At 36.5% G+C, this 21,169-nt stretch overlaps 1 protein-coding gene across 2 annotated transcripts; it reads right to left on the bottom strand.

Moving 5' to 3' along the window:
- Positions 1 to 16,700: 16,700 nt before the first annotated feature.
- On the bottom strand, positions 16,701 to 20,117 carry LOC140875542 (mitochondrial thiamine diphosphate carrier 2-like). 2 transcript variants are annotated; one of them, XM_073279252.1, is made up of 8 exons: positions 19,932 to 20,117; positions 19,253 to 19,388; positions 18,837 to 18,953; positions 18,252 to 18,363; positions 17,980 to 18,107; positions 17,707 to 17,859; positions 17,106 to 17,249; positions 16,701 to 17,016 (listed from the first exon to the last, which is right to left on the bottom strand). In XM_073279252.1, exons 2-8 carry the CDS (start codon positions 19,367 to 19,369, stop codon positions 16,798 to 16,800), a joined length of 990 nt encoding a protein of 329 aa, XP_073135353.1. In that variant the 5' UTR covers positions 19,370 to 19,388; positions 19,932 to 20,117; the 3' UTR covers positions 16,701 to 16,797. The 2 variants fall into 2 exon arrangements, with proteins under 2 accessions (XP_073135353.1, XP_073135354.1); XM_073279253.1 differs by lacking the exon at positions 19,253 to 19,388.
- Positions 20,118 to 21,169: the final 1,052 nt, after the last annotated feature.

A 21,169-nucleotide genomic window follows, 5' to 3' on the forward strand; every position in this document is an offset into this window, starting at 1 on the left:
TCCACTTGGCCCCTTCTTGGAGTAAGAAGAGGAGCCAACCAAGAGTACTGGTTTATCCTTCTTTAATGTGGCCTCATAAGACACAAGCATATTGACCATCTCTTCAAGGGTGGCCTCTATCTTGTTCATATTGAAGTTCACCACAAATCCGTCAAACGACGAAGGAAGGGAAAGAAGCAACAAGTCCGCATTTAGTTCATGCTCCAAAGTCAAATCGAGTGTTACCAATTTTTCAATGAGCCCAATCATGTATACCCCATGCTCACGGACCGAAGTCCCATCTCACATGCGGCATGTCATGAGCTCTTTGACGGTGGCATACCTCTCCGACCTTGATTGAGCTCCAAAAAGTTTCTTGAGGTGCATGTGTATGTCAGCAGCATTCACGGCATCCTCAAATCGCCTCTGGAGTTCATCAGACATTGAAGCTTGCATATAGCACTTGGCCTTGACATCATGGTCCTACCATTGATCAAGTTTTGCCAATTCTTCCGGACTTATATTAGTCGGTGCTTCCTTTGGAGGATTCTTTTCTAACACGTAGAAAATTTTCTCCGAGTTTAGAAAAATCTTTAATTCACGGAACCATTCCATATAGTTTGCGCCAATCAATTTGTTTTGTTCAAGAATTGAATATAGTGGATTTCGCGAATTCATTGTAATGAAATACTGAAAAGAAACAGACAATAATCAGTGATTGTTTAATTAATTTACTAAGACATAAAATATGGCGAAATTTAATTTTATGAATTTCACTCCCACTATTTTAACGATTTCACTACCCTCTAGTGAAAACGGAAAACTTGTTTTCTTAGTGGGAACATGGAGTCCAATTGACAAACTATAGTCCCGAATAATATCAGTCAACCATAATTTTCAAAAGGTAGAGCCCAATTGCTTCCAAAGCAACCCCCATGTTTTTACCTCATGTCCAATAAGGGCCCAATAATATGATGCCATTTAATGTGACATGTCAAGATGACCCATCAATATTAAGTTGTGATGGACGGTCTCCATGTGGATCACCAATAATATGAGCCAATCCCATGGAAGTTCCACCCAACTTACAACATGTGTCGATCCAATGTACAACTTTCCGACGAACGGGCCCCCCCAATAATATGAGCCGAACCGTGCCCTGAAAGAGTGGGTGCCCGGTGAGCCAACTTGTGGCTAAGGGCTTTGATGACTCTTTGTATAAACAATCTTTTGTTTAATATAATTTACACTTTTATTAATGGCAATGACTTTATCTTTCTTCATATTGTTATATTGTGATATACTATTTTTGTTTGGATAAAGACCTTGAATATACTATAGTGTATGTAAGATGTGGTAGAACATGGAGATGTCTATCATGAAACACATCTTATAGTCACTGTATATTCTAAACTGTTCCTAGTCGATTGAGCCGTCCGATAATAAGGATAAGGATCGCTCGAGTTTGAGACTAGCATTTGCGATGCAGAGTACCACGTTTCATTGGTAAGGAACATAGAGATGTTCGAAGCATGCAAATGGATATTCATACGATGAATGATCGAACTACCCTATCCGAACTTTCCCAGTGGTTATCACTTATCGAGTGTATAAAGTCCACGGTTTTGGTTGTACACCATTAGTCCTTACTACTTGAAACATCATTGAGACTCTATATGCTAGTACTGTGCTTTGACTCGTTTACCGACTTTATTGGGGTCATCAGGTGTCGGGATTGGGTACAGTTACAACACATATAGGAGTCTATGATTTGTTGTCAAGGATTCACCACATACTTGCGAGTGTGGATATCCTATGCGATCTGAGGAGATATTAGTGTGACGAATCTCTGGCCAGAGTACATGATGTGTTTTAAGAAATGGTTTCTTAGTAGCACATGCGATGTCACTATTTGATCTTCAAGATGTATTGCATAGTTATCGAATCTCGAACGACTCTCGATTTACCAATGGTTGTTGATTCGATCGGGATATATGGATGAAGGGACCGTACTGTACGCTAACCAAAATCTATTGGTTCTTGCAGGCACTATCAGTGATACCTATGGAATCATGGGGCGATGTTGCTAGGCGCTCTTACCATGATTCGATGGGCAAGTCGGAAATTGTTGTTCCGAATCACAAGGAGTTGTGAGCCCACGGCTAGCTGTATCCCTGAACCATTGAGGGTCACACAGAGTAATGGATTTTTAATCCTCGTTGAGATAGTTAAATTTAAAGAGTTAAATTTAATGAACAAAGAAGTTGGACTTCTTAATTAAGAGTAGAGGAGTAAGATTTCCTAAAATGACATAGGGATAGGCATTTTTGGAAATCACTGAATTCGGATTCAGAAAAATTTATCTTGACTTTAAAAGGTGCAGAAATGGTTTCTGTGCACATTGGTGAAATCGGTTTATCAATCGGAGTCATGATGAATTTTATATTAATTTCTGAACATGCGGGCTTTGCTTGTCGAGCTTGAACTTATGACTAATGAGCCCTAAGCTGTTAGCGGCCTACATTATAAATAAGTTATTGCAGTACAGAAATTAAAAACAACAGGTCACAAATTTTCGAAAAACCTAGTATTTTTCTCTGACAGTGGCCGCCCCCCCTCCCCTCTGCTCGAAAAATCCAGTCTGTGAATTTGAATTACAGTCTGATTTAACGGATCAAATTCGTTAATTCTCTTCCTAGAAACTTCTGATAGATTTTCTAGTGCAATCTATCAGAGGGATTAATTATCCGTTCGTGGACCTGATTGAAGAACAGTTCATCCATCAGTTCCAGGGATATACAACAAGAGCAGAGCAATCTGTTGGTGTCCATAATCTCGATTCGAGATTGGAGGTAAAAATTTATAATTGTTATTTAATTTTTACACACACAATTTAATCGTAAAAGTTTTGATACCCATTATGGAATCGTTCCATATAAAATTTTTAAACTTCCGCTGCACCGGGTATCAATTCTGATTGATCTGATCGCCGCGTTCTCCAACAGTGGTATCAGAGCCAGGTTGCTCAGATCAAGCGATTAAATTAATCGATTGTACAAAAAATTTTTAAGCCTCGGTTTTTGAAACAAAATAAATATTTTAAAAATAAAAAATTTTTTTTCGGGCAAAACCTGGGCAGCGATCCAATCGCTGCCCGGGGGGGCAGCGATGGTCGCTGCCCAGCGCAGCGCTAGGCGCTGCACAGTGCGGCGCATGGCGCTGCGCAGGGCAGCGCCGTCAGCGACGTGATCGCTGCCCTAGGGGCAGCCGGGCTGCCCGGCCCGAGCCCTTTGGGGCGCGGGCAGCCCGGGAGTGTCCCGGGCGGCCCGCGAAAAATTATTTTTAATTTTTTAAATTAAAATTTTAATATGTTAAAATTCTATTTTTGGTCCGATCGAAAATTGTTTTTGATTGGCCCACGAGGCGTCGGATCAAATTGTTCGAGTCCGAAAATTTTAAAATTGATTTTTGGATAAATTTGAATTTTTGGAAAATTTAAATATTTTATCCGTTAAATTGAATTTTGAAATTAATTATTTTTGGTACAATTGATGATAAGATATGATCTTATGGATATATTGAGTAAAATATGATTTTATGTATAAAATTGGATTTTATAGATAAAATATGATTTTATTTGATAGAAAGATAAAATATGATTTTGTATGTAAAATAAGATTTTATATATGGAATATGATTTTATGCTTTTAAATTTAAATTGACATTGCATGTTATCCAATAAATTAATTTTGAATTAAATTTTATTGGATAAGGATGATCGATTGCCATGACCAATTTTGTAGGTGTATGTTAGGAATTTACATTTGTTTTTATTGTTGTTGGATTTATTAATGGGCCTGGTTTATGGCCCAATATGAATTGTCATATGTAATAAAAGTGGGCTTGGTTTATGGCCCGTTCCCACCCCTTAAAAATGTATTCCCTACTTGTCATTGTTATTTATTGTAAATACATTAGATTTAGTGGGAGATGAAGATTTGAAGACGGAGGTGGGCCCAGCAGACAATAAAGACAGAAGAAATGTAAATTGCAAGCACAATGTAATAGGATTGCATTGCATACTGCATATTACCTAGGATTGGACTAAGACTCGTGATTGGCAACCACGGGTCGATTAGAAATGGAATCGATCATCCTATATAATATGTGATATTATTGTTGTATGCATGTTTTAGACAAAATTGTGTGAATCCGGCAAGCATACAAAATTTTAAAAATGATGAGACAAATTTTCAAAATTAAAATCCCTCATTTTAAATATGATTTAAAATTGATATCAAGATAAATAAAGGAAATTTAAATTTGTTTAAATGTTCCTACCTTCCATCAACGATCAATGTATGAGATGCTACCCGCGGATACGGTCTGGCTCATATTATTGGGGGGGCCCGTTCGTCGGAAAGCTGTACATTGGATCGACACATGTTGTAAGTTGGGTGGAACTCCCATGGGATCGGCTCATATTATTGGGGGATCCACATGGCGACCGTCCATCACAACTTAATATTGATGGGTCATCTTGACATGTCACAATAAACGGCGTCATATTATTGGGCCCTTATTGGACATGAGGTAAAAACGTGGAGGTTGCTTTGGAAGCAATTGGGCTCTACCTTTTGAAAATTATGGTTGGCTAATATTATTCGGGACCATAGTTTGTCAATTGGACTCCATGTTCTTACTAAGGAAAACAGTTTCCCGTTTTCACTAGAGGGTAGTGAAATCGTTAAAATAGTGGGAGTGAGATTCATAAAATAAATTTTGCCTATTTTATGTCTTAGTAAATTAATTAAACAATCACTGATATTTGTCTGTTTCTTTTCAGTATTTCATAAAGATGAATTCGTGTAATCCACTTTTCTCGATCCTCGAACAAAATAAATTGACTGGCGCAAACTATACGGAATGGTTCCGTAAGTTGAAGATTGTCTTGACTTCGGAGAAGATGCTCTACGTGTTAGAAAAATCTCCTCCGAAGGAAGCACCAGCTGACATAAGTCCGAAGGAGTTAGCCAAACTTGATACATGGTGTGACCATGATATCAAGGCCAAATTCTATATGCAAGCCTCGATGTCTGATGAACTCCAGAGGCGATTTGAGGACACCGTGAATGCTGCTGACATTCACGTACAACTCAAGGAACTTTTTGGGGCTCAATCGAGGGCTGAAAGGTTCGCTACTGTAAAGGAGCTAATGACGTGTCGCATGCGTGAAGGGACTTCGGTCCGTGATCATGGGGTACGAGTGATTTGGCTCATACAGAAGTTGGTAACCCTTGATTTGGTGTTGGAGCATGAACTCAACGTGGACTTACTACTTCTATCTCTTCCTTCTTCGTTTGACGGATTTGTGGTGAATTTCAATATGAACAAGATAGAGGCCTCCCTTGAAGAGATGGTCAATATTCTTGTGACATATGAATCCACTTTAAAGAAGGATAAACCGGCTTTCTTGGTGGGCTCCTCTTCTTCTGCTAAGAAGGGGCCAAGTACAAAGGGTAAGAAACGTTCTGCCCCACCCAAGAAAATCGAACCCGAGAAGAAGTACAAGACAAAGGCTTCAAACATGGAAAAATCCAAGGATGTTTGCCATTACTGCAAGAAGCCCGGTCATTGGAAGCGTAACTGCAAGGAATATCTAGAGCAGTTGCGAACTGCGAAGGGTATGTTCTATATTGAAATAAATGTTTCACTTAATACTACTTCTTGGGTATTGGATACCGGATGTGGATCTCACATTTGCAATGATTTGCAGGTGATGACAAGAATTCGCAGGCTTAGAATGGGTGAGACCCAGCTGAGGCTCGGAAATGGTTCTAGAGTTGAAGCTAAAGCTGTGGGAGATATTTATTTAATTTTGCAGAACGGTTTTAAGTTACTTTTGAGAGATGTTTTATTTGTTCCGGATTTGATTAAAAACATTATTTATGTTTCTATGCTTGATAGAGATGGTTATTCTTGCAATTTTGTGAATGAGATTTGCAATATTTACAAGAATGAATGTTTGATTGGAAATGGACAACTTGAAAATGATCTATATAACTTAAAACTAAAAGACGTTCCAATAAATTATGTTGATAAACCGGCAACAACAAACAAAAGGAAAATCGATAGCCAAAACCCGGCAAACCTTTGGCACGCTAGGCTAGGTCATATTTCCTCAAGGAGGATGAACAAGCTAGTGAGAGAGGGCATGTTTGATATGTCTGATATTAACTCTCTACCTACTTGTGAATCCTGCCTAAAAGGAAAAATGACTAAATCTCCTTTTAAGGGGAAACCTGAGCGTAGTCAAAATCTGTTGGATTTGATCCATACAGATGTTTGTGGTCCATTTAGAGTTGGTACTCAATATGGCCACACCTACTTCATTACCTTTACTGATGATTATTCTAGGTATGGGTATTTATATTTAATGAAATATAAGTCTGAAGCATTTGAAAAGTTCAAAGAATTCAAGGCTGAATTAGAAAACAAGCTAGGTAAAAGTATTAAAGCACTTCGATCGGATCGAGGTGGAGAATACTTGAGTACCGAGTTTTTGGACTATCTGAAAGAGAATGGGATTCTCTCTCAGTGGACTCCTCCTATGACACCACAGCTGAATGGTGTATCGGAGCGTCGTAATCGAACTTTGTTGGACATGGTTCGATCCATGATGAGCTTCACTGAGCTTCCACCTTCGTTTTGGGGCTATGCGCTTGAAACGGCGGTATTGTTGTTGAACAAAGTCCACACTAAAGCAGTGGATAAAACACCATACGAGTTATGGAATGGCAAAGCTCCTAAGTATTCGTACTTGAGGATTTGGGGATGTCCTGCTTACGTGAAGCAGACAGTGGGAGATAAGTTGGATAGTCGATCCACCTTATGTTATTTTGTAGGGTATCCGAAGAATTCAATCGGATATTATTTCTATCATCCTGCTGAAACAAAGGTGTTTGTTTCAAGGAATGCCACCTTCTTGGAGAAGGAGTTCTTATTGGATAAGAAAGGCGAGATGATGGAACTCGAAGAAATTCGAGAAGAACCCGAAATACAAAATAATGATCCTACACCTCAGGAACCATTGATGGACACGCCTATACTTAGAAGATCCGAGAGGACTTCTAGACCTCCTATTCGATATGGTCTTCTTCTTGAAGGGGATCAAGATGAACCCGATGTTGGATGTGATCCAAGAAACTTCAAGGAAGCAATTTCTGATGCGGATTCAAATTTATGGCTTGAAGCTATGCAGTCGGAAATAGATTCGATGCATACAAACCAAGTTTGGTCTTTAGTAGATCCTCCCGATGGAATTGTTCCAATAGGGTGTAAATGGATCTACAAGAGAAAGCTTGGGCCTGATGGTAAGGTATTGACCTACAAGGCGCGATTGGTGGCGAAAGGTTATACTCAAAGACAAGGATTTGACTATGATGAAACCTTTTCACCAGTTGCAATGTTCAAGTCCATAAGAATCCTTCTTGTCATAGCTGCTTGGTATGACTATGAGATATGGCAAATGGATGTGAAGACTGCTTTTCTTAATGGAGACATTAAGGAAGAAATCTATATGAAGCAGCCTGAGGGGTACACATCCATGGGAAGCGAGCATAAGGTATGCAAGCTTCAGAGATCAATTTATGGTCTAAAACAAGCATCAAGAAGTTGGAACCAGAAATTTGATGAAACAATAAAGGATTTTGGTTTCATCAAGAACCCGGAGGAACCATGCGTGTACAAGAAAGTAGTTAAGGATGCTGTGACATTCTTAGTACTTTATGTTGATGACATCCTACTCATTGGGAATGACGTAGGGATGTTGCAGTCAACAAAGATATGGTTATCAGGTAGATTCTCGATGAAGGATTTGGGTGAGGCATCCTATATTCTAGGGATACAGATCTATAGAGATAGATCTAAGAGAATGATAGGACTCACTCAATCAACCTACATCGACACCATATTGAAACTGTTTTCAATGGAAGGGTCCAAGAGAGGACATCTACCCATGTGTCATGGAGTTTCTCTATCCAAGTCTATGTGTCCCAAGACTGATGAAGAGATAGAGAAAATGACACATGTACCATATGCGTCAGCCATAGGTAGTATCATGTATGGGATGATATCTACCAGACCGGATGTATCATTTGCTCTGAGTGTCACGAGCAGATATCAAGCTAATCCCGGTCAAATGCATTGGAAAGCCGTGAAGGACATTCTTAAGTACTTACGAAGGACTAAGAATATGTTCATGGTATATGGAGGAAGAGAACTAAAATTGGAAGGCTATACCGACTCTAGCTTCCAAAGTGACGTGGATGACTCGAAGTCAACCTCTGGATTTGTGTTCATGCTCAATGGCGGTGCTAACTCTTGGAAGAGTTCCAAGAAGGACACCACAGCGGATTCCACCACTGAGGCAGAATACATTGCAGCATCAGCTGCTGCTAAAGAGGCCGTTTGGATGAGGAATTTCGTCCAAGAGTTGGGCGTCATTCCTGAAGTTGTTGGTCCAGTCCCGGTGTACTGTGACAACACGGGTGCCGTTGCTCAGGCAAAGGAACCAAGGTCTCATCAAAGATCCAAACACGTACTGAGGAAATACCACATCATCCGGGAGATTGTGGAAAGAGGAGACATCACTGTCGAAAGAGTGGCCTCTGCAGACAATATCGCTGATCCACTTACTAAGCCCTTGCCAGGACCATTATTTGACAAACATCGCAAAGCAATGGGTCTACGTAGTATGACTAGTTGGCTTTAGGGCAAGTGGGAGATTGAAAGAGTGGGTGCCCGATGAGCCAACTTGTGGCTAAGGGCTTTGATGACTCTTTGTATAAACAATCTTTTGTTTAATATAATTTAAACTTTTATTAATGGCAATGACTTTATCTTTCTTCATATTGTTATATTGTGATATACTATTGTTATTTTGATAAAGACCTTGAATATACTATAGTGTATGTAAGATGTGGTAGAACATGGAGATGTCTATCATGAAACACATCTTATAGTCACTGTATATTCTAAACTGTTCCTAGTCGATTGAGCCGTCCGATAATAAGGATAAGGATCGCTCGAGTTTGAGACTAGCATTTGCGATGCAGAGTACCACGTTTCATTGGTAAGGAACATAGAGATGTTCGAAGCATGCAAATGGATATTCATACGATGAATGATCGAACTACCCTATCCGAACTTTCCAAGTGGTTATTACTTATCGAGTGGATAAAGTCCGCGGTTTTGGTTGTACACCATTAGTCCTTACTACTTGAAACATCATTGAGACTCTATATGCTAGTACTGTGCTTTGACTCGTTTACCGACTTTATTGGGGTCATCAGGTGTCGGGATTGGGTACAGTTACAACACATATAGGAGTCGATGCTTTGTTGTCAAGGATTCACCACATACTTGCGAGTGTGGATATCCTATGCGATCTGAGGAGATATTAGTGTGACGAATCTCTGGCCAGAGTACATGATGTGTTTTAAGAAATGGTTTCTTAGTAGCACATGCGATGTCACTATTTGATCTTCAAGATGTATTGCATAGTTATCGAATCTCGAACGACTCTCAATGCACCAATGGTTGTTGATTCGATCGGGATATATGGATGAAGGAACCGTACTGTACGCTAATCAAAATCTATTGGTTCTTGCAGGCACTATCAGTGATACCTAGGGAATCATGGGGCGATGTTGCTAGGCGCTCTTACCATGATTCGATGGGCAAGTCGGAAATTGTTGTTCCGAGTCACAAGGAGTTGTGAGCCCACGGCTAGCTGTATCCCTGAAACATTGAGGGTCACACAGAGTAATGGATTTTTAATCCCCGTTGAGATAGTTAAATTTAAAGAGTTAAATTTAATGAACAAAGAAGTTGGACTTCTTAATTAAGAGTAGAGGAGTAAGATTTCCTAAAATGACATAGGGATGGGCATTTTTGGAAATCACTGAATTCGGATTCAGAAAAATTTATCTTGACTTTAAAAGGTGCAGAAATGGTTTCTGTGCACATTGGTGAAATCGGTTTATCAATCGGAGTCATGATGAATTTTATATTAATTTCTGAACATGCTGGCTTTGCTTGTCGGGCTTGAACTTATGACTAATGGGCCCTAAGCTGTTAGCGGCCTATATTATAAATAAGTTATTGCAGTACAGAAATTAAAAACAACAGGTCACAAATTTTCGAAAAACCTAGTATTTTTCTCTGACAGTGGCCGCCCCCCCTCGCCTCTGCTCGGAAAATCCAGTCTGTGAATTTTGAATTACAGTCTGGTTTAACGGATCAAATTCGTTAATTCTCTTCGTAGAAACTTCTGATAGATTTTCTAGTGCAATCTATCAGAGGGATTAATTATCCGTTCGTGGACCTGATTGAAGAACAGTTCGTCCATCAGTTCCAGGGATATACAACAAGAGCAGAGCAATCTGTTGGTGTCCATAATCTCGATTCGAGATTGGAGGTAAAAATTTATAATTGTTATTTAATTTTTACACACACAATTTAATCGTAAAAGTTTTGATACCCATTATGGAATCGTTCCATATAAAATTTTTAAACTTCCGCTGCACCGGGTATCAATTCTGATTGATCTGATCGCCGCGTTCTCCAACATGCCCGCGGGTAGCATCTCATACATTGATCTTTGATGGAAGGTAGAAATATTTAAACAATATTTAAATTCCTTTTTGTTTATCTTGATATCAATTTTAAATCATATTTAAAATGAGGGATTTTTAATTTTTTGAAAATCTGTCTCATCATGCAATTTATGTATGTTTGCGGGATTCATACAATTTAGTCTAAACATGCATACATCAATAAAATCATATATTATTTAAGGATGATCGATCCCATTATCTAATCGACCCGTGGTTACCAATCACGAGTCTATGTCCAATCCTAGGTGATATGCAAGTATGCAATGCAATCCTATTACATTGAGCTTCCATTTACATTTCTTCGGTCTTTATCGTCTGTTGGGCCCACCATTATCTTCAAATCTTTATCTCCCACTAATTCTAACAAATTTACAATAAATTTCGATGACAAGTAGGGGATACATATTTAAGGGGTGGGAACGGGCCATAAACCAAGCCCACTTTTTATTACAAATGACAATTCAAATTTGGGCTATAAACCAAGCCCATTAATAAAACCCAACAACAATAAAACCAAATGTAAATTACCTAACATACACCTAAAATATTGGTCATAACAATCGATCATCCTTTTATCCAATAATTAATTCAATAATTAAAACATTGGATAACATGCAATAGCATCATAATTAAAAGATAAAATCATATTTTATCTAATACATTCATAAGATCATATCTTATCATCAATTGTACCAAAATAATTAATTTTATAAAATCTAATTTAACGGATAAGATTTACAAATTTTTCAAAAATTCAAATTTATCCAAAAATCAATTTTAAAAATTTCGGACTCAAATAATTTGATCCGATGCCTCGTGGACCAATCATAAACAATTTTCGATCGGACCAAAAACTAAAATTCCAAAATATTAAAATTTTAATTAAAAAATCAATTTTAATTTTTCCCGGACTGCCCGGGACATTCCTGGGCAGCCCCCTCCTCCACGTGGGACAGGGCTGCCTACGTGGAGGTGGGCAACTTCGTCGCTGCCCGTGGGCAGCGATTCAATCGCTGCCCTTGGGCAGAGATCAAATCGCTGCTCCGATGCCCCTGTTCCGTCAAAATTTTAATTTTTAAAATTCGTTTTGTTTTCAAAAAACCGAGGCCAAATATTTTGTACAATCGATTAATTTAATCGTTTGATCTGAGCAACCTGTCTCTGATACCACTATTGGAAAAAAGTGTTCAGATCAATTAAGAATTGATACCTGGTGCAGCGGAAGTTTAAAATTTTTATTTTTCGATATGGAACGATTTCATATCATGGGTATCAAAACTTTACGATTAAATTATGCAAGTAAAAATAAAATCACAATTAAATTTTTACCTATTCAAGCAACGGCTTGATTATGGACACCAACAGAATTTAATCTGCTCTTCTTGTATATCCCGGGAACCGATGGCTTCACGATCAATCTCCGGAATAAGGTCCACGAACAGAAAACAGAAACCCTCTGATTGATTGCACTAGAAATCAATCAGATGTTTATCGAAGAGAATAAACAGATTTGATCTGTTAATTCGGAATGTAATTTTTCACAAAAAATCACAGATCGAATTTTCTCAAAAGGGACAGAGGAATTCGAAAATTCCCCTTGAATATTATGAGTGATTTTCGAAAATTGCAAGATGGAATGCTTATGATTTTCGAACACTACTCATATATTTATAGATAATTTCTAGACTAGATTAAGTTATGATTATATTAGGACTCTAACTCCTTAGGGCCCATAATCCATAACTTAAGCCCAACAAGCCAAGCTCGTTATTATAGAAATTAATATAAAATTCATCATGACTCCGATTGATAAACCGATTTAACCAATGTGCACAGAAACCATTTCTGCACCTTTTAAAGTCAAGATAATTTTTCTGAATCCGAATTCAGTGATTTCCAAAAATGCTCATCCCTATGTCATTTTAGGAAATTTCACTCCCTTTTAGTTAAGAAGTCCAACTTCTCTTTCATTAAATTTAACTCTTTAAATTTAACTATCTCAATGGGGTTTAGTAATCCATTACTTGTGTGACCCTCAATGGTTCAGGGATACAGCTAGCCATGGGCTCACAACTCCTTGTGACTCGGAACAACAATTTCCGACTTGCCCAACGAATCATGGTAAGAGCGTCTAGCAACATCGCCCCATGATTCCCTAGGTATCACTGATAGTGCCTGCAAGAACCAGTAGATTTTGGTTAGCGTACAGTACGGTCCCTTCATCCATATATCCCGATCGAATCAACAACCATTGGTGCATTGAGAGTCGTTCGAGATTCGATAACTATGCATTACATCTTGGAGATCAAATAGTGACATCGCATGTGTTACTAGGAAAACCGAGTAATCTAAAACACATCATGTACTCTGGCCAGAGATTCGTCACACTAATATCTCCTCAGATCGCATAGGATATCCACACTCGCAAGTATGTGGTGAATCCTTGACAACAAAGCATCGGCTCCTATATGTATCGTAACTGTACCCAATCCCGACACCTGATGACTCCAATAAAGTCGGTAAACGAGTCAAAGTACAGTACTAGCATATAGAGTCTCAATGATGTTTCAAGTAGTAAGGACTAATGGTGTACAACCAAAACCTCGGACTTTATCCACTCGATAAGTGATAACCACTTGGAAAGTTCGAATAAGGTAGTTCGATCATTCATCATATGAATATCCATTTGCATGCTTTGAACATCTCCATGTCCATTACCAATGAAACGTGGTACTTGGCATCACAAATGCTAGTCTCAATCTCGAGCGATCCTTATTCTTATTAGCGGACGGCTCAATTGACTAGGAACTGTTTAGAATATACAGTGACTATAGGATATGTTTCATAATAGTGATCTCTCTTTATTCACTATCTCATCTTACTTACACTATAGTATATTCAAGGTCTTTATCAAAACATCAATAGTATATCACAATATAACAATATGAAGAAAGACAGAGATAATGCCATTAATGAATGTAAATTATATTAAACAAAGATTGTTTTTACATAGAGTCACAAAAGCCCTTAGCCACAAGTTGGCTAACCGGGCACCCACTCTTTCACCAAAGCCTTGAAGAACCGGCGGCGTGAATTGTGGATGACCCGTGTTTTGCCAATATTCGGCTGAAAGCGGTTGTTGTGGACCTCTGAGGGTATAATTCGGATTGCTCATAAAATTTCCAAATCCTTGGAAATTTTGAAGGTTTTGTGGAGAAAATTGCATATTTGGAAATGAGTGTGGATATTGATGAGTTGGTGGAATTTGTGAATTTTGGGAAGATGAATTTTCTTGCGAGTTTTGTGTAGAATTCAACAAATATCTAAGATATGCCCTCGTATTTTCATCCTTTTCGGATAGAAAATAAGATTTCAGAAAAGAGTAAAAAAGATATAGGAGAGAATGAAAGAGAATTGAAGAGTATTGGAAGTGGAATGAATTTTGGTGGTAGCATTGTTGGGTATTTATAGATGAAAATTCTAACTAGCCGTTAACTAGCCGTTAGAATTTATTTATTTATTTATTTTTTTTAAAAAAATAAATTAAATTAAATAACAATAAAAAAATTTCCATTAAAAAAATGCAGTAGTTTGACACAATCTGACAAATAATTGAATATATTACCGTTATTTATTATTATTTAAATTAAAAAATTAAAAAAAAATAAAATAATGCTGGTTCAGACGCGGGCCCCACGCGTCTGCACATGCACACTCTCTTTCTGGCGCGTGCAAGCATGCGCCAGAAACAAAATGATGGGGCGTTAAAAAAAATGAAAAATGAAGATGAACGTTCATCTCTCTCTTGTGGGTGGGTGTTATTAACACCCACCCACAATGCTATGAACACCCATTGTGGGTGCTCTAACATAGGATCAATTTGATGTTTTAATTCACACGGCACATTGTTCCAATTTTGGAAATTTTATTCTCTTTCCTCGTGGCATAGATAATTTCGCGCCGTGCTTTGATCATATACGAATTCTATGTATATTTTTAATGGGTTGTTAGATCTTCTATTAGGATTAGAGTCGGTCTTTGTTGTCTATATGTCCTGGGCGAAACTATAAATTTTGCCCTAAGTTTATCATCAATTATTTGTCTTTCACGAAAACTCATTTTTAAAAAAAAAAAAAAATACTTTTACATCATTCATGATAGCATATATACCTAAAAAACACTAAAGAACAATAATAAAAAATTAAAAACCCTGAGCCAATAAGAAGAAAAAGAGTTTCTCGTGAGATTGTGAAATATAAATCTAAGTGTTGCAAGACAACATGGGCCAATGATTTTTCTCTTCGCCAATTTCACGGAGCAGATTTTTTTTATAGATATAGAGTGAGATTTTGATCGACAAAAAAGATTGTGAAAATATATATTATACGGGTCAACTCATGACTTGTACATGGTGGGCACAAAAGTGGGCATAGTTGGTGGGCAGCATAACAAAACTATATATATATATATAAAGAATTTTGGGCCACTAATTTATATAACAAAACATCATTTCGAACGTTTTAACTCAAACTCATCACTTCCACTTATATGCAATCAAAATCATGATATAAATATTAAATCATTTTAAATAATTAAAATCACCTAATGATAATAAATTAACTCAAATAAATATATGGAAATATAAACTCATCAATAGACAATATTTATTTTTCGATTTATGAATATAATCTGCATATACATTTTCTTCTTTCCACACACAAAACACATGCAACTGGCATGGAGACAGTTGAGCAAAGAAACAGTGTATTTGTTGAGAGAAGAATGAATTTTTGAGTTAGTGGTACAAATGAAAATCTCCATAGTACTTTATACATGGAATAGTTCCAAAACTCCCTACATTTGTCTTTTACATAACAAATGAGAGCTCTAGAATTGTCTAGATTTTACTCCAATTTTCAACACTTTTTTATTGTCTTCAAAGGAATCTAGATAGAACACTCAAGGAGGTTTCGGACCAACCTCTTGAGTTTTGTAATAGCTTCCTTTGCTGAATTTCTTATATGTTAAGTGACAGAAGTCAAAACTATCCGATTGATCCGTTCTACTCATTTATGCTACATTTTTTTTCATCGGTTTAAAATATATAGTCATCTTTCCTATTATTTTTTCAATTTACTCCTATTAAATTAATATCATTAACTACATCAATTACATATACAATTATTTTATGCTATTAAAATATTCAATAAAGATAAAATGAGAAATTGTTTTTCTAAATTTACTTTTCCAAACATTTTTTTAATCTATATGAAAATATACACTTGCATATATCAATGAGACGGTTGGAGTATTTCTAAAATTTCATTACCGATAAGTAAAAAGTTTTAGTCGATTGAATACTCTCGAATATTACAAAAATAATTAATTAAGTGTAAAATTATATGTTTCATTTTTTTTAATTAACCAAATTAACATTATATTTATTGATCAATTTTGCTTCCTACGTCTACGTATGAAAGCTATTTTCAACTAAAAAAAGGACTCTAAAATCTTAAAAAGTGGGTGCCACCGTGCCAGCCTCGTTTTAGCTAGCAACTTTTATGCGTGAAATACAAATTTTGTTATCACACGTTGTCACACTTTCTGTTTGGTCGGGATGAGACGATGAATGATATGTGATATAAGAATTATAAATCAATATATATGAATAAACATAATGAAATGATAGAGATTTTTTTTATTTTACCAATACCTGAAATTTGTTGGGACCGAAACAATAGTTAGAAACTTGGAATCAGGGTTTCTAAATTTTTACCAGAGAAAACAAGTTTCATGCTTATGTTTGAACAAAACAGGGCTATGCCAGAAAACGAAAAAGGATCGACCGAAAGAAGAGACGAACAACGGGCACACTCGGGCGGAACTCAGACATGAGTTTACCGAGAATTTAGGCCAGAGTAAGTCGTTCACCATCTCATTTTCTATGAACAAGGAAATTGACACTATTGCCAGTTGATATGTATATGTATTTTTTTTAAATAAAAAAACATACATTTTTTCAATTCAATTGCATTAAAAGAATTATCTTTGTCACGTAAATACATCCATCTAATTCCAACCAAAACTTCTACTCACAACTATACCTACAAACAATCCCCAAGTCAAACATGGGATAATTTCATATGTATATGGATTCTAACCAGTGTGATATAAACTCATAGGCAACAAATGTGACAGCCCCGGCAGGTGCCGCTTTGACAACAGATGGGACAATGCCCTTGTAAAGACCGGGCCAACCCTCTGCATGTAAAATCTGACGAAGAGCATCGCTCATATTTTTGTACGCTTCATGCTCGACTCTAGCTCCATATCTAGGATCTCTTTGCAGACCTCCAATCTAAACGTGAATTTAAAAACTAACTTAAGCATATATTAAACTGTGTAGGTAATGTTTGCTTGTATACACAGAAGAGGTCGATAAATTACCTGAAATCTCTTCTTCACAACATCAAGTGGATGACAGACGGCTTTAGCACACGTTCCAGCAGCCAATCCACATAGGAAAAGCTGGAAGCTCGACACGGCATCCTCTGATTGGCTCACATGGGAAGATTTGTGCCGGTTCCAAGCCTATAAAGCAGGAGGAACATAATTGTATCAATTTGAGAGTGTATCTTGGAAATGAAACTAGTTCATGGGACATCGAATTCCATGAAAATCAAAATTACAAGACAGAGATAAATTATGAATCTTGATGTGAGTATATCATGACATGCTACGAATTACAACCACCTAAACTAGAAACTCTAATTTCCTTAATGTACCAAAATAACAATCTACAGAGAGCAAGTTTCATTTACTATATATACTTATGACGGGACCATACTATCTAATGACCACAATTTTTAGGCAAAAAATGTGCATTTTAAAAACCTCCATTATCTCACTCAAATCAACCACGCCCATTCAAGAGGAATTACTCAAAATACGACATATTACTACAGCTTCTATTTTTCTTGTCAATGTGTCTGTAAGGGGGTCGACTAGAATTAAAAGCATCATATGGAAGAGGGAAATAGAAGTTCACCATTGTCCAACGTTTGAATGTATCATATGTTCCAAACTGCAGCCCTGCATAAGGAATTATTTCTACCAGTGTAGGCGTCAATCCAGCATACAGCCCTCGAACGCCACGGGTTTCAATGATGTCAATAAATGCAGATCGCATATTAGGATAAACCTGCATATGCACAAAACCTTACTTCCAGAAATTCCATATTCATGTCTATAACCAATAAATACTGGCATTCGAGTTAAGCGCCTTAAAATTTGGAAGTCAAAATGACACGTGGCCAAGTACCTTCGGCTCCCCCTGCGAGGCCAATATGGTTCTTAGAAGATCAAACGGGTATGACCCAACGGTGGCGGCACAGCCTGCTAATGACCCGCTAATATAAGAAAGATATGGACTTGAATTAATATGGTCTTCTGCAAAATAAATCAAAATGGAATAGCACGTAAAAATTAAAATTAGCTTGTAGAGAGCTAAATGTAATTCAGGCAACTGTGTCTAAATATAACTGGTTTAATCATGACACGTTCCCAGATGTAGCGAGCTGAATTGTAGCAAACCTTCTTTAGAAGAACCAGACACGAATGTCTTCAATTTGTGCAAAACTGTAAATTGAATTGCTGTATATGGCATGACCATAAGAAGGGCTGGAACATTGCCCCTCCAAAACCCCTGCCACAAAACATTAAGTGTGAATAAAATAAAAGGAGAATTGCAAAACACAAAAGTGATATGAAATTAATGTACCAATATCACAATATCTCCACATATATAAATAACACCTTTTTACCATAGAAAAAAGATTTTTTAAATAAATTTTGAAGGCAAAAAAAGGCCTACATCGAGAGAAATAATTTGGTGATGAGACTTCTATCCAGCCATCACATATTTTCTATGTGTGTGTTCTCCCAATGCTCACCATTGAGAATCTTTTGTTTTCGTCCCATATTAACAAAAGCATATACCAGTATGTAATGCACATGTTTCGGCGACATCCTTTAGGATTGTTATTCTATTTTTCATCTCGTAATTTAATATTTGAAATTCCATAGAAAGATGAAATATATTTTGCACGCCAATCAAAATGCTCTCTAATTTGCAAGTGAAGTATATCGAATATCTCCAAATTGACAAGGAAGCTGTACCGGATATCCTTCCTCCTTAAAGATGTCCTTGGTCGCTTGCAGCATACTATAGTATTTTGAGCTACCGTATGCATCTCCTCGAAGCAAAGCCCATTGTGTAGTTGGCTCCAATTGAACCTGTATATGAGAGTTTCATGAGATAATTCAGCCACTTAAAAATTCACGCAAACATAAACCATATAATAATTGTATGATTTAAGAGAAATTATCCTTGAAAATTGAAACTGACACTGCAACTCTAGTAGCAATAAGCAATCTGACCATCAACATAACTCCAACACTATAAACTAAGAATCAGACTCATATTAATACATACAGGAAGATCATATCCAATATCAATCCCATACATTTATATCAAACCATCTTTAACCAAAACAAAGTTTTTTCCAAAAACATTTGAAGTTGAAAAACTTGACCTGAAACCTGATTTTGATAACATCAAGTGGCGACGTGAAAGTTCTAGAAATGGCACCGGAAATTGCACCAGAAGTAGCATCGATCAAAGCCCTATTTAGCTGGCCAGACTCTTCCATTCCACTCCTTGATTAAAAGCTACGAGAAAAAAACACTTATTTGTAAATCTCCACTACACTCCAAGTAGTCACCCAAAAGCCAGAATTGACACCTTCTACAACTCCTCTACTACCCGAAGAAAAGTAACAAAAAAGGTATAATACGTACAAGTTGTCAAATTTTTATATCAACCTCAATGGGTACCTCAAAATAAGTAAACCATTAAAAGGGGCATCAGCAAAAATTCAAGAAATGCAGGCGGAGTTGAATGAATGCGGATATTTCCAACTTAATAATATTCAAGTAAAAGCTAGAAAACATAGCAGGAATGAGCCAGCAAGCATGCTTCCCCACATAATATATCAAAGGAGAACACCTAAGAAAAGAAAAGAATATGCAATTTCATGTAAAAAAAAAAAACATATAATAAGTGCCAGCAGCGTAAATATTATATTTCCAATTAATACAACAAGAACCATTGAACAAAATACTAATATTTTGAATGCATAACACACATACACAGCTCACAAGCATCGGAACTTGCAGAAAGATCGAATTTTTCGAATTAATCAAAGAAAGTACCAGAACGTAGAGGGAAACTAAGGAGCCTCCATTGACACAGAATCCGACCCTTTTGCCAAAATATGAGCACGAAATGAATTTGTATTAGTGGGTTTGAGTATACGCCGGTGGAGGAGTTCGGCGCTTCGCCTCTCTGAGACGCAAGGCGGAGAGGTTTCTTGGTGGACGGTGGATTCGTTGAAGGATTGTAATTTGTAAGGGGAAGTTGATTTTGAAAATTAAGGAAATTAAATTTTTTCCATTTATAGGATTTTTTTTCAACACAACAAATAAATAAATAAAAATAAATATATCCCATTTTTTTAAAAAAAATTGTATTAATTTTTTTTATTTCTTTGGGAATTAATTCGATTACCATTTGATATAAAAAAAATTAAATTAGTATCGTCACTTTCATGCCTTAAATATATGTTTTTTATTCTATATATGTTTTGGATTATTTTGTTTCTCTATTAGAAGAAATTATTGAACCTTCTATTTTATTCTTTACTATGAATGGGAATGAATCATATATTATGCTTTGTGATATATTTCCTACTACTCTAAAATATACGAGCATAAAAATTCTAATTTAGAGTGTGTTTGGCTCAATGTTATCATAATCGGACTGATAATCGAACCGGTCTATCTAAAAAAACGATCCAATCGGTCGGACCGTTTTAATCGAACGATCCAACCGGAAAACTGTTTATATAATATAATATAATAAATAATATACAAAAAATATATATTTTTCATAGTTTGAAAGCTAAACAAATATGTAAATACATTCAAAATAGCAATTATAGTTATAAATTATTTAAATAATGAATTATTTAATTTTAAAAAAAACCAATAATTATTAAAATAATTTTTTAATGAAGTACAAATTCCAAAAAATAATGTATATACATAAAAAAAAATATTAAATTTAAAGTTTTAAAATAAAAAAATTTAAATTTTCAAAAAAAAATTTTTTAAAAAATAAAAAAACCGGTTTTCCGGTTATTGACCGGTCCAATCGATTCTTGATCGGCTTTGACCAATTCTGATCGATTGGACCGGTTTTCTGGTTCTTGGGGGAGAACCGGACCGGACCGGCGACCGGTTCCCAGTCGAACCGGTCAAACCGACCGGTCCGATCCGGTCTGGTTCTAAAAACACTAGTTTGGCTAAGCTTATTAAAAAGAGCTTATAAGCTGTCAGGACTTATTTTAAAAATAAAGTTGTTAAAGTATTTGGGTAACTTTTTTAAAAAA

Source organism: Henckelia pumila, chromosome 1 (genome assembly GCF_033568475.1).
Source record: "Henckelia pumila isolate YLH828 chromosome 1, ASM3356847v2, whole genome shotgun sequence".
Lineage (NCBI taxonomy): Eukaryota > Viridiplantae > Streptophyta > Magnoliopsida > Lamiales > Gesneriaceae > Henckelia > Henckelia pumila.

Coding starts and splice junctions, on each gene's coding strand:
- LOC140875542 (XM_073279252.1), bottom strand. CDS start 19,369: ATGGAAGAGTCTGGCCAGCTAAATAGGGCTTTGATCGATGCTACTTCT. Junction 18,364..18,836: donor TTAAGGAGGAAGGATATCCG/GTACAGCTTCCT, acceptor GTTTTGTGGCAG/GGGTTTTGGAGGGGCAATGT. Junction 17,250..17,706: donor CATTCAAACGTTGGACAATG/GTGAACTTCTAT, acceptor CCTGCTTTATAG/GCTTGGAACCGGCACAAATC.